This window comes from Pinus tabuliformis, chromosome 9 (assembly GCF_031772625.1).
Source record: "Pinus tabuliformis cultivar Carrire ecotype Pingquan chromosome 9, CPIR1, whole genome shotgun sequence".
Lineage (NCBI taxonomy): Eukaryota > Viridiplantae > Streptophyta > Pinopsida > Pinales > Pinaceae > Pinus > Pinus tabuliformis.
The window spans coordinates 1,905,846,657-1,905,861,048 of NC_142307.1; the positions used below are offsets into that span (position 1 = coordinate 1,905,846,657).

A 14,392-nucleotide genomic window follows, 5' to 3' on the forward strand; every position below is an offset into this window, starting at 1 on the left:
CAAGGTCTCCATCCTCTTCGGCATCCCAAGAGCCATTAGACACCTCTCAGTCAAGGGAATTGGTTCATGACCAAGCTGAACCAAAAATATTTGCTAAGTACAAAGAGATCAAGAAGAAAAATGAACAGCTAAAAGCTACAACATATACACAGTTTTGGAAGCAGATAGCCTCTTCACAGCATAGGCTACTCTTTGCCTTTGACACAAAGAAAGGGAAAATGCAGATAGCCTTCCTACATGATGAGGTCCCTTTCCCAAGGACTCATCAAGATTATAAAAAATCAATGTTTCCTTCAATACTGATCAAATTCATCCAATTGATCAAATAGACCTGCACAAGCAAACAGGGGAGAAGTACTCCACTTTGACGACTTCAACAATGAAAGCTTCTAGGTTGCAACCCTTTGTAAATAACATCCAGTCTCGAGCTTAAATTAGAGAAAGTCTCTTCTATAGCCAAAGATACAAAAATCAAATCATTGGAAGACCTTGTAATCAAACTAGGATATGATCCCAGCAATGTGAAAGTAGCAGAAGAGATTATCAGAAGGAAAAATGCTGACATTGCAGCACTCAAGAAGCAGCTCAAGCTTCCCTCCACAAAAGACCCACAGACTAAGGAAGTCAGAGAATTAGAGAAGGAAAAAGAAGATATGTTCAGAATCATTATTGAACAAAGTGGACAGATCAAAGCAATGGAGGTTGAAATGGAGAAATTGTTAAAGGAAAGAGAACAATCCACACAGTTGGCAACCATTCCACTGACAGTAGTTCCCATTGCATCTACATCAGCAACAGGGGCATCCACTTCAGCAACCATCACTGAGGGGCAATCTACAAATTCTTCAGAGGAACTTATCAAGGCAATGGATGACCTATCAATCAGAGGACAAGAAATTGAGAAGCTGAAAACTCAACTAAAGAACCTTCAGGAGCAGAAACTAAAGGTTGACAATGTATACTTAGTTGAACTGCAGAAAACTCATAAATTAACACAGAAGATTGAACAATTGCAAAGTGAGTCTGCAATGGCACAGACATTGGCACAGGCAAAAGAGAGTATATGGATAGAAATAAATGAGGCCATGACTGAAATATGGCCCTCAATTCATATTATTTTTTAACAAGAGGAGTTAATACAGATGTCTAAAGAGGTAATCGAAGAGGTAAAAGCAGATTTAGGGCAGAAGTCAGGTGAAGCCACTACTTAGATCAGAATTTTGGATTCGAAGACTAAAGAAGAATTAGAAAAGTTTGAAATTGCAAATAGGAGAGAGAATTTTGGAGGTGAGGAGGATCCTTACAAAAAGGAACCTTATGCAACAATTGGAGAACAAGTGTCACAATATGGAGTCTAGCATTCAAAAGTTCCACAGAAAATTTAATTTGCTAAACCAAAAGGGACTGCTAGGTTTGATAGGGATTGGAGAAAAGCTTATCAGTTTAGAAGATTATCACCGGAAATTATGTACCATAGCAAGGTATAAGTCAAAGTTTTCTACCATCAAAGGAAACATCACAAGAAAAGCCTTCATGCAAGCTTTGAATTTTGATCTGTTTATCAAACATGAGATAAAGCACTTGTTCATTATCAAGCCTACATTTCAAAAGTAATATGAGGTAGATGAACTTACAGGAAACTAGTCAAATTCATCACTCCAAGTGAAGACCGATGGGACAAATTGTGCGAGTTACTTGGTACCATTCTTCTCAACAGCAAAGAGCCATGGGAACCAAGTCACTGATGTTTGGGAAAGGATACAGTTCACTACATTGAAGTACTCCCCAATAGCGAAAGTACAACGTAACAACCAAGCAAGGAGTTTAACATCTATGAAGAATCACCATCGTAGCATTGATGGATGTTGGAGCAACATACAACTTTATCGATGCAACCATAGTGGTAAGTGTTAGTGTCGATGTCTTCATCCCTCCATCAGTGATCAAAATTCTCTTGTTGCATTGCATTTTAGGTGTCTCATCCGATCAGCTGCATCCCATTAGGATCATGGATCATCTGATGGTAGTGGCATAGTATCAATTTTCCCCTCATGATCTTTACATGTTGTCCTATTTTCACTAATTCAGGTCATTTACAGTGATTTTCTGCCATTACATTTGCAAATGTCATTTTTAGGGTTTTAAGGTCTCATTAGGTCTAGGGTTTGTCATCAAAGTCTTGTAAAAGCTCAATAATAGTCAACAGGCACATGAGGAGGTCAAATAAAGTCTCAGAATCAAAATTTTCAATAATCACATGCTCAGTGATTGATTTTTATGTTTTTTGTATAAAATTTCATGTAATTTTAATTTTCCTATATGTAATAAGTCCGAAATGCAGCCCTGGTCACCTTGCTAAACCCCTGCACTCCAGCTCCTGCAAAAGAGACAAGAAATTCAAAGCATTAGTCCATCAAAAGTCAAAAAGAAAGTCAAACTGCAAAACAGAGTTTTTGAAAAAACAAAGTGAAAAGCAAACATTAGGAAATGGGTTTTTTGTAAATGAAAAATTAAAGTCAATGGGTATATAAAGTGTTTTTCATGTTGAAGACATCATTTGTGAGCTAAAGAAAGAAAGAACAAGGCAAAATCGCGATTTGAGCTGAAGAAGAGAAAAATCGCAGCAAAACTGTGTAAAGCTTCCAGGCGCGGCGCACTTGGGTAGAGGCGCGGCGCACCTGAGTGGCGCAGCGCACAGAGCGCAGAATTTACACTAGCCGCTGAACTGGCGCGGCACGGCGCACCAGTCCTCCAAAGCATAATTTCGCCCAAACGATCTTGCCAAGTCTCAAAATCTTGCAATCTTCATTCCTCCAAGTAAGTAAGGCTTCCTAAATGCCTTTGCAAGAGATTTGATCATCTTTCATGGCGTTTCAATAGGTGAAAATTCAAACCCTAGTTTACTGCATAGTTGCACTACAAAAATTGTCTAGGGTTTGCAAAGTCGTCATTCTTGTTGTTAATCCTCTGCAATCATTTTCACATTTCCCTCCACTACACTTCCCTCATTTCATTTCCCTTTCCCTCTCCCATTCACACTCATCCTACCCCCTTATCCCCAAAACCCTAAAACCCTAACACAAATTCCCATTATTCCCCAAAACCCTAATCTGCATTTCTAAACCCTATCACTCCCTTATAACCCTACAGTCAGCACAAAATCCCTCATTCACAGTCCCACTCATCAATCCCATTCATCAAACAGCAAACACCTATTCTTGATATAAAATCTCTTCATACTCATCATTGAACATCAAACAGTGGCAAATATGGAAACAGATTCAGCTTATGAAAGGGATGAGGAAACTGTAAGTGATTCCTCCCAAGAAATTCATGCACCAAGAAAACCACACAAGGGAGGAAAACACATCCGAGAGGAGCCCACTACACTCACAAAGCTATTGGCTTGTCCTCTTGCAGTAGCATGTTTCAAACATCAGTCTTGCTACCAGTTTTGTGAGATGGTGGAAAGAGTGAAATACCACCATGAGCTTGCTAGACTATTTGTTCTCCATCTTCACAATGGCCAGGTCAATTTAGCAAGTGTTACCTTCACTTTGACACCTGAAACTATAGCTGAAGCAACAGGTATTCCGAATGTGGGTGAACAGTGGAACAAAGGACAGTTTGTGGACAAAGAGCATTATGAGCCTTATATCAAGGCTAGCTATCAGAAACAAATCAGTAGGGTCTTTCCTTTCAGATACCTACAGGACACATATGCTCCACTCATGAAGCTCATTATCAAATACTTCAGCTGTGAAGGGAGATTTTCTCGCTTATACACCTATCATGTCAAATTATTGATGCATTTCACTACAATGGGGATGATGAACCTCCCCTATTTCATATGCAGAAATATTGAGAAAATGACCACATTAGTGCAAAGAAAACCTCCTCATCAACAGTACAACAGCATTTATCACTTCGCATTGATCAAGATTGTGGTTTTGCATCAACTGAGCTTGTTGAATGTTTCATGGGATGATTTCATTTCACATGAGGATTTCAAAAACCCTCAAGCGACCCCATCAGTATTTCAAGAGGCTGAAGGGCCTTCAAATCAGCAAGAAGTGCATGAGACTCAAACTACCAGTGTGCCTGTATTTGTCACTTACCAAAAAGGCACAAGGAGATTATTTGCAGCAACGAAACGAGTACTATCTCCACTTAGGGTAGAAGGGGTCTCGTTTCCTTCATCAGATCATAGGCAAATGTTATCTTCACCCAGGGTGAAAGGGGCTTTGCCTTCTTCTTCAGCAAAGCAGGATAAAGGGAAACAACCATTGCATGATGAAGGGCCTTCTAAAGGTCAGGAGAAAGATTTCATTTTGATTTAGGATGAGAACACTGATTTGGGCTCCCAAAGCTCAAAACTCAAGGAGATTATCAAGGAACAAGAAGTCGACATTCATAACTTATCTCTTAACCTTGAAAGAGCTAAGTGGATCATAAACTACCTTGAGCAAAGGAACAAGCAATTGGAGGACCAACAGACAATCATGGCGCTGCAAAACATAAGGGAGAATAGGCAAGCAGCAAAGAGGAGGAAAGTCAAGTTAACACCGCTTGAGCAAGAGGTTGATGCTGACCGGGAATCTTGGCTTGAGAGGGCAAATATGCACTTGGAGAAGCTGCTTGAGAAAGCAAATAAGGAGAAAAAGATGTTGAGGCACATGGCTTTTCATTATTTGGCAAGAAACAAGATTTGCAAAGCAAGGATAAGGAGCCTAAAAACCAAATTAAGGAAAACTTTGAGGAGCAAGAAAGAGCAAGATAAGCTCAAAATCTTGGCTGAAGCTTCCTTGGCCCAACATAGTACTTGATGCAGGTCACTCATCCCAAATTTCAAGAAATTTGGCACACTTTTTGATAATTTTGAAATTTTGAAGGAAAAAACAGGTTTTTCTGCCTGGTGCGTAGCGCCACCCGGCGCTCGCTTTTGCTAGGGACCTCTTCTGGAGAAAAACTCTACATTTTTTTATTCCTTGTGAAAAATCATGCATACCCAGAAATTACTAGAAAGTTTTGTCAAGTTTTGAGCTTCCAAAAGGGTCAAAAACACCTCAAAAATGCCCTCTCTGCCCCTTTTTGGCCACACAAGAAGCAGTGTTGGGAGAACTGATTTTTGGAGGGGCAAATGGACACCAAATTCAGAAATTCTACTTGTTCTGGAAAGTAGACAAAAAGACCTTTCCAACAAAGCCCACTTGGAGCAAATTTGGTGAAGGGGAAGGCTTCCAAAATCAGCTGGAAAAAAGTGCTACGCACAGGAAAAGTGGCACGGCGCACAAGATGGAAAATTGCCATTTTTGCCAAAAAACTTTGTTTTTCGCCTAATTTTTTCTCAGTTTGACTTTTTTCTCTCTCATGGTCAAACTCATAATGTAAATTGATGTAACTTGATGAACTTTGATGTAAAAATGTTGAAAATTCACTCATGGAGGTAGATACATCATGTATAGGTGGGTTTTGAACTAAATGAATCAGTTTCCTAGGTTTTAGAGGCAAGTTGTTCCACTGCCTACTTTTCAGTTCTTAGTTTAGATCTTGTTAAAACAGCTCTTAAACTCATGAATTCGACTCCTAAAGCCTAGCATGAGTTGTTTGTTGCCTATATCTAGTACTTTTTCAGTCATTTGTAAAGGTTGGACTCTTGTGAATGCTTTGAGCATTATTGTACATTCATCTCTGCAGTTTGGCAAGGAATAGACCAGAGTTTGCAGCATTTTGTGGGATTCTTGTGGCAAGGTGATTTAGTATTGTTTTTCCTTTTGTGATTCAAGTTTACATGTGTTTATGTGTGCCATCATCTCTCTCTGTTCAGCTTAACTAAATGAATCAAGGATAAAGGTAGAAATCATTGATGTTGCAGTGCTCTACCTAGAGTTTGTTTAGTTTTATATGTTTTCATCAGTTTGACAAGAATTCCTGATACTTTCATGCCCTCTCCAACTCCTCACCAGTCTTAAGACTCTCCATTTCACTCAATTCGAAGTATTAAACCATTTGCCTACCTCGCCCCATAGAAACCTCTGCAAGACTGAGTCCATTCCCCGGACCCAAATCTGCCTTTCACATTCGAGCCAACAAACCAACATTAAATTCAATCAAACTCCTCTGAGCACATACCTAGCTTATAATTAGTCTTTATATCAATCATCTCAAGCTTTATTGGTCATATTTTCTTGAGATTGACAAGGAGAGAACCCTCTCCCGACCTAGTAGAGCTAGCTACCAGGTTAAGCATGGTTTGATGTCACCCTAGACCTGCCTTTCTCAGCCTGAGGTAGATTTAGGCCATAGCAGTAAGGAGAGGCATCCCCATCCAAATATTTGAGGGCTTCGAAGTGAGGGAAATTGATGGGTGTCATATACCATACACCCAGGTAAGTTCCACAATTGAGTGTCGCTCTTTGTAAATATACACTCACTAACGATTTTTATGTGATAGAATTAGCAGATATTAACATGGCGCTAGGAGTTCAGTGTCTGTACTCGCTAGGAAGAATCGTGATGAACTACCAAATGATGGAAATGGAATTCTGAGACCCAAAGGGCAGCAAGGTAGTTCTGAGAGGTGTGACCAATGGAGGTCCCCAGATTGTCACAACTCAACAAATGGAGTTCATACCCAAACAAGGTGAAGTCATTTGCATGTGAGCTTGTAGAGCTACAACTACAAGTAACTGTTTACAATCTAATGAGGTCAGGTATGAAGAGCCTGCATAACATGACACCTTCTTGAGAGATTGGAGAGCCCACCTCTTAGTAGAATACTCCAAAAATAAATTTGCTTGCGAAGTATTGGACGGACTCATTCATGATGATAGGTACAAGGTGAAGAACGAGATTGTCTTCTACAAAGATGAGATATATTTTGTACCCGAATCTACTCTCAGGGAAAGGCTCATCAAAAATACTCATCCTCAGCCCAAGAACTATACAACAGCACGTGTAAATCAGACTGCTGGTGCAAGAAGGGGCCACGAAGGAGAGCAAGTTGTAGTAATAGATCCTTCCAAAAAGCTTAAGGAAAGAGGCACAGGTCGCACTAATTATAAGGGGCGTGAAAAGGGGTGCCAAGCAGCACAAGTGCTTCTTAGGATGGCCACAGTTACAAGAAGGATCTGAACCATGGCAATGAGATAATTTACAGCCCACCTCCAAGTCAGGTAGACATTATGAAGGCTGCCTAATTGTTTTTGTCAAAAGCGAAAGGTTGCAAGATTACAAGAGGAATTGCTGCCACTAAATTACTGCTGTTTGAAGGGTTGTTTTCCCACAGAAGGCTGAATATCTTCAATGACAAGCCACACTTAAAAGACAGCAAACAAGAAACTGGAAATAAGTCACCTTTGAATGGGGCCTGCGGCAAAGCATGGACAGCACGTGAAAAAAATTGCAAAGGGTTCAAACTTCACCTACTTTAGGAAGGATTCACCACCAACAAACTGTTTCTAAAGAATTACAGATGCATCTTTTGCACAGACCTCACTAATGATGAAACAAGTAGAAGCAGCAACTATGGCATGATAGTGATCCCTGTCAGCACGCTAATTATCTGGCAAAGGAAGGAAGTTACAAAGGGGGTACTGTAATGTCCCCAACGGATTAATTAACTGTGGGGACAAAGTAGCCTATCAATCCATGTAGCTATAGTCCTTGATAAAGGAGAAAACCCCAAAATACCCAATGTTGCACAAGTTTTGGGGCAGCTGGGACAAAAAGCCCCAAGTTGGGGCTTGATGTGAACCTCACTCAATCAATTAAAGAGAAAACCCCCTCAACGAAATCGATAAATACAAGAGGATGAGAATCACTTGAGGGATGGATTGGATCGTTGTGTCTCTGTTTTGTTGAGCCTGAGGCTCTAAGGGTTTAATACCCCATTCTCTCTATTGGACTAGTTTCGTTGAGGTGATCCCACCCTACCTAGTTACCTTTTTTGTTCTGGCACAGGAAGCATCTATCTATGGAAGCAGCGAAGTTTTCAACCTATTTTATCTTTTTTATTTGTCTAGGCAAGCAGGGGTGAATTTTTTGTTTGTAGGCTGAGGCAGGGCATCTGACTTCCCTCGTGAAGATAGACAAATTGTCTGAAGCTAAAGCCGCAGAGGATTACTGAAGCAGAAGCAGAAGCAGATCGCACTCTCCTCCTGAGGCGGAAACTACAAAATGAGTCAGGCCGAGACACTTTCTGAGGCCAGACGTCACTGTTAGAGCAAATCATGGTTTGTTCTGAGGCCACTTGTAGCAGACCCAGGTCTCGCAGAGGTCAAGTCACCTCGAATGCTGGACAGATCATTCACCGAGAATAATCCTTGGACAGAGCGAAGTCTTCCTGAATCATCTTGTTGCTGGAGAGATACATCTGCAGTAGATTGAAGTATTCTGGGTTTGATGTCACACTCTACAGAGATTCCTAAGGTTGAAATTGTGACAGTAAGTTATCTTGTTCCCATCCGAGTTTGACCAGGGGTCCTTCAAGGTAGTTCGAGATCATTAAGACTAGAAGATCTGGATCAGGCAGCAGATTCTGAAGTAAATCACCGATGGTATTGAGATAGACATTGGTGGATTCCTGAGGCAGCACAGAGCTCATTCACCCACTCAGTTTGTATTCTGGAATTTAGTTGCAGCCCGAGCAGCCCTGCAACAGGATAAGGGTTCGGTCCTGGAACTTAGTGTGGGTTCAGCCCTGAAGACAGTAGTGTATTTCGGACCAGAAATAGGCTAGTAACATAAACTCTGCTAATTTCAGAATTAAACTGGCACTAATTAGAATTGTACTAGATTATTGAGGTACTAGACTGTGGAGGCACTGTTGAATTGCTTTTTTTTGGAATTGTACTGGGTTGTTGAATATTATTGAATTGATGAATGATTAAGCGGCATCCTTGCACTGTATGATTTATTGTGTACTGAATGAGCAGTTCTGTTTATTATAATTGTATGGGATAGACTATAACAACTCTGACATACAAGAAATTGTTGAAACCCTAGTTTCCTGAGAAACCCTAAGTGCAATAATTGCCCTAGCTTATTACGCTATTTTTGTGAGTAATTTCTGGAGCCAACAATGGCCACTTTCACACCATTAAATTGGGAACTGGGGCCTTGATACAAAATTAAAAGAGCCCATTTCCCAAGGTCTGCCTGATGTATTCTGCTGTATTGTTTCCACCATATAAATTTTTCATTTATTTACCAAAAAACAAAAATTGGTCTCTGCTTTGCAATTTACTAAAGCTAATCCATCATTGTATGTGAAAACAAAATAAAATGTCTAGATAACAGGTACTTGCAATGGAAGAAGGATTGCTCAATAGAAAGATTAAAAAAAATCAGAAACAGAAAAGGAGATGTGTTACCTAGACAACAGTACATCCATAGCGACTGCAGAACTGAGCAAGTGCAGCTTGATTGGCTGGTTCCAGTGACTGTTGAATGATGGAAGGATACTTCCCTGGGGCCTGTGCTGATAATCTTGCCAATGAAGTTACCAAAAATTCCTTCGGATCTTTAATTTCCTTGACAGGATCCTCCTCTTTCTTTCCAGCATTGTAAAGTTGGGCAAATGCTGGAGTGTATCCAATAGTTTCCTCCAAATCCGGCATTTCTATCTCCTCCTCTACCCTATCTTCCTCTGGCCTTGCAAGGAGATTCATGGTGCTATCAAGCATTTTTCCCCAGAGTGCAGCACTAGTGTCTGCCAAGAGTGTTGGAGACTCACATAAAAGTCTAGTGGATGCAACTGAACACAACTTCGTCTCAAGAAATCCAGTGATTGATTTCAGTGTGGTTACCCAGAACTGTTCCAAAATTGCAGGGAAAATATTTGTCTGAACTGAATTGATAGAGTCAGCAAGAGCTCCAGGTCCATGTTTCACCAGAAAAAGAGACATGAAAATTATAACTGACTTGACAAACTTCACAGTGCGCTGATTTTGGAGTCTAATGAAAAGGGCACTCCATATGTGACATAAATAAGGAGATAAAACTTCATAGCTTAAATTTTCTATAATTGTGTTCAGTATGAAGAACCCTAAATGATCTGTGCTCTTCAATGAAACAAGCTTGTTAAATATTCCCAACACTTGACTCAGAGGCCCCTCCTGGGTCAGTTCCTTGGGGGCCTTTTGTAAATAGGCCTGCAATAACCGTACAAGGGCTGGGACATTGGCCTTCTTTTGCCAAGACTCGGGAGAGAGAAAAAGCTGAAAAATCTGCATATAGGTTGTAGGAAGAGGAGGCCGATTTATCTCAATAAGCTGAGCCAACAACTGAAGAGCATATGGTACAAATTCGGTGACATCATGAACCAAAATGGTTTGTAAGACAGGAAACAGATTTGCTTCAAAACTTGCAATCAATCCCGGATCTCTTTCACAGGATCTTCTCATTAAGGCAGCAACTGACTCAAATAAATAATGATTGAAACTAGGGTTTTTTGGATTCTTACAGACCTCATTTAGGATGGATGTTAGACCTGTAAGACAACCTATTGCGAGGTCACCAGTAAGGTCTGCAATACCCACAACTCTCATAATACATTTCATGACATATGGATTCTCTTGGGATTCCGGCAATTTAAGTGCATTAAAAAGATTAGTCATTAGGGGCTGAACGAAGGGATTAATGTCTGCAGAAGTATACCGAAGCTGCCGCCCATCTTTAACAAGTAGCATCTTCTCAATACAATTAGCAGCATAAGAATGAACGACATTTGATTCACACAAAAGGAACCTCATCAAATGAGGCATGATACTCAAAGCACTGGTCTTAGGAATCTGATAGCGGAAAGTGGTCAGAAACTTCAACGCATCTGCCTTCAACATTGGTTGTGCATTCACATCCTCACTTTGTAACTCTGGCATTATCATGGTCACGATGAACTGTTCAAAATTGATCAATTCTGTACTTACGGAAACTCCAGCAGTTTGTTTGGTAGAGAGAGAAACAACCAAGTATATCGCGCAATCCTTCTCCTTCCAATTCTCTCCCGAATTGGTGACATATTTGGCCTGCATGTTCTGTATGTGCATGGAGACCATACCCATCACCTGTTCCTTATAATGAGTCGCAAGTCCTTTCACTAATTCACAAGCAATTCTTCTTCTTGTGTCCAGATCACTGCCCTCGATATCTCTTCTAATATATTCTATATGATTCATCTCAAACAGCTCTTCATCATCCTCCCTGATCATAACATTGGGCACCACAATACTCTCGCAAATCTGTCGCAAAATATCCACACTGCTAAATAATGTATGATGAACACTTTTGCTAACAGTTGTCAAAAATTTGATAGCAGTGACAGCCAACCTATCACGACTCGATGCAGTGGAAACATTCATCAACAAACTCCAGACCGCCGAAGCAAAATCCTTCAAATATTCTTGAAATTCCTCCTCGTTCTTTTCCATGTATAGGTTGATATTCTCGCAAATGGCAGCTCTAAGCTGGTCTACGATACCCTCCTTGTCCCGTTCGGCATCTTCAAGAACAGGGTACGGAGTGGTCAAATATGTGCGGAACTCCCCCATCCACTCCTTCATATGATTCTCGAAGAACTCTGGGAGCTCCTGAAAGTTCAAAGAATAGAAGACCCTGCAGCAGAGCCGCTGGCATTCAAACAGAGGCCTAAGAACGGTCGCATTCTGCATATTGGCCACAATAAGCTGCCCAGTCCGAAGGAAAACCTCAAGCAACGGCGCAGCGAACCCATCCAGGCAATACTTAAGATCAATGTAAAGATCATTGCTTTTATATTGGTAACGAAACTTCTTGAAGATTGAATTTGCAGTATTCAGAATCCCATTGATGACGGCATAGTCGGCTGACGACTGAAGATTCGTCACGAGCTCGGGAAGCAGAGTTTGCCAGGTCTTGGGGAAATCATGCTTGCTTATGATGGCTAATCCTTCGCTAAGTTGACTCTGTATACGCGGATGGGCAGTCAGCATTGACCTAACTATAAGAGTTTTAATCTGTTCCTTCTCTGGGTCTTGAATTAAAGGGCTTTCGGGAAGGGAATCGGGGTCTGATGGCGCCCACCGGTTCCTTACATGGTTTTTGAAGTTCACTGCGGCCGCCTGTCTAACTTGTTCATCCACCGAAGCCTCCGAAAGAAGCTGCAGAATGGTGATACCATAGCCGGGCTGATCAGACGCCCGCTTCAGAAGCTCTTCTGCTTGCCTTCTGGGTTCAGGGTTTGGGACTAGGGTTTGTAAAAAGCATTGAGAAAGGGACTGAACAGTTTCTGCTGTGTATTGCATTTGCATGACGTTAAAGGACTACTTGGAACGTAAGGGTTTAGATGGTGTATTACCTGGTATTGATGATCGCTCTGCCACTGTAATTTTAATGGCCGCTGCCCTCAACTTATCGTGCCACCCTCTTCAGCTCCCGTGTTATTTGTATGTTCAAATGAAGGGTTCCATCCATCACGAGTGCTGCTATCCGTGAAACGGTAATCCAAGAGGGATTCCATCCATCACGATTAAAAACAAAAAATAAAAAATAAAAATATTAGTAATTTTTAAAAATTGCAGGCTGTACAAAAAGGTGATTAATAATTGCTTAGTGTAATATTAATTATAAGATAGGTCGGCATATATAAAGTTAGTAATTTAAAATGCGTGACGGCGCGCAATGATTCATAATGACGGAAAACTAAATGTTATTATAATGATAAAATGATATTGTTTTTATAAAATATTTTTAAATGTTAATATACTATAAAATGGAAATAAAGCTAACTAAAAATTTAAAAATTATTCAAAATTAAAATGTAAGATTATGATATTACACAAGGGTATGTTTTAAAATTGTTTTTTGTTTGGCTAAGATCTTGTTTTTTTCGGACGTAAGGAAACAAGTTAATGACCCAAGACTCAAGGCGTTTGGCACGAGTGAAAGCCCGCCCCATTACAAACCACTAGCAGGTTATTCCAAGTGGCATGGTTTTTCTTTATTAACGGTGATGAGTCAACTTGCATTCGCGGTTAGGTTGTCCTCACTGTTGATTGAGTTACCATAGGTTTTCTCACCTATGAAAAAAATCACACAAGGGTTTTAGGGCTTGGAGTATGCTCTAAAATTGTTTCGTTTGGCACGAGTGAAAGCCTACCCCATTACCTCACTGTTGATTGAGTTACCATAGGTTTTCTCACCTGTGAAAAAAATCACACAAGGGTTTTAGGACTTGGAGTATGCTCTAAAATTGTTTAGTTTGGCACGAGTGAAAACCTGCCCCATTACACACCACTAGCGAGTTATTCCAAGTGGCGTGGTTTTCCTTTATTAACGGTGATGAGTCAACTTGCATTCGCAGTTAGCAGCGAAAGATGGTCGTCCTCACTGCTGATTGAGTTATGATAGGTTTTCCCACCTGTGAAAAAAATCACACAAGGGTTTTAGGGCTTGGAGTATGCTCTAAAACTGTTTTTGTTTAGCACGAATGAAAGCCCGCCCCATTACAAACCACTAGCGGGTTATTCCAAGTGACGTGGTTTTCCTTTATTAACAGTGATGAGTCAACTTGCATTCGCCATTAGCAGCGAAAGATGGTTGTCCTCACTAGTGATTGAGTTATGATAGGTTTTCCCATCTGTGAAAAAAATCACACAAGGGTTTTAGGGCTTGGAGTATGCTCTAGAACTATTTATTTTTGGCTAAGAGCTCGTCTTCCTTGGACGTAAAGAAACAGGTTAACGGCCAACTGGTGATTGAGTTATGATAGGTTTTCCCACCTGTGAAAAAAATCACACAAGGGTTTTAGGGCTTGGAGTATGCTCTAGAACTATTTATTTTTGGCTAAGAGCTCGTCTTCCTTGGACGTAAAGAAACAGGTTAACGGCCCAAGGCCTAGAGGCACATGGCAGGAATGAAAGCTTTCCCCCTTACGAACCACCAATAAGTTATTCCAGGTGGTATGGTTTTCCTTGAATAACAGTGATGAGTTAGCCTGCATTTGCGCATAATAACTAGAGATAGTTGTCCTCACTATTGATTTAACCACTAATTTATAATAAATTTTCCCACAAATATAAAAAAAATACACAAAAATAAATAAATAAATTACTAATTAAACTTATAAGATAATTACATGAAATTAAACTTATAAGATAATTATATGAGTTAAGGTGATGAGATAATGACATGAAGAGGTAGAAAACGTTTTTGAATGGGAAGAAATAAACTTGGGAGACAAGTATTAGTATTTTTATTAAGGAATGGATGGATATAGATATTTTATAATGTATTTTGAAGGAATTGATGGATATAATTCCCAAACATAGATATTTGATAATGAAGTAAACCTAAATGAACAAGGGGTTGTAATTTTATAATGAAGTAAACGTACTTGATAAAGGGTTCAGCGATT

General features: G+C 40.2%; 1 protein-coding gene across 5 annotated transcripts in view; it reads right to left on the minus strand.

The window, feature by feature from the left end:
* LOC149156555 (cellular apoptosis susceptibility protein, putative / importin-alpha re-exporter) overlaps window positions 1–12,493 on the minus strand; it is a 60,409-nt gene extending 47,916 nt beyond the window's left edge. For 3 of the 5 annotated variants that reach the window (XR_016262280.1, XR_016262279.1, XM_089438288.1), the window contains exon 1: window positions 9,375–12,492. Coding sequence is in view for 3 of the 5 variants with exons in the window: in XM_089438288.1 (XP_089294414.1) it covers window positions 9,375–12,287 (2,913 nt within the window). In the remaining 2 variants the exon portion in view is untranslated. Of the gene's footprint in view, window positions 1–2,354; window positions 2,378–9,374 lie in introns of those variants that run through there. The other 2 variants (XM_089438290.1, XM_089438289.1) reach the window with 2 other exon arrangements.
* Window positions 12,494–14,392: the final 1,899 nt, after the last annotated feature.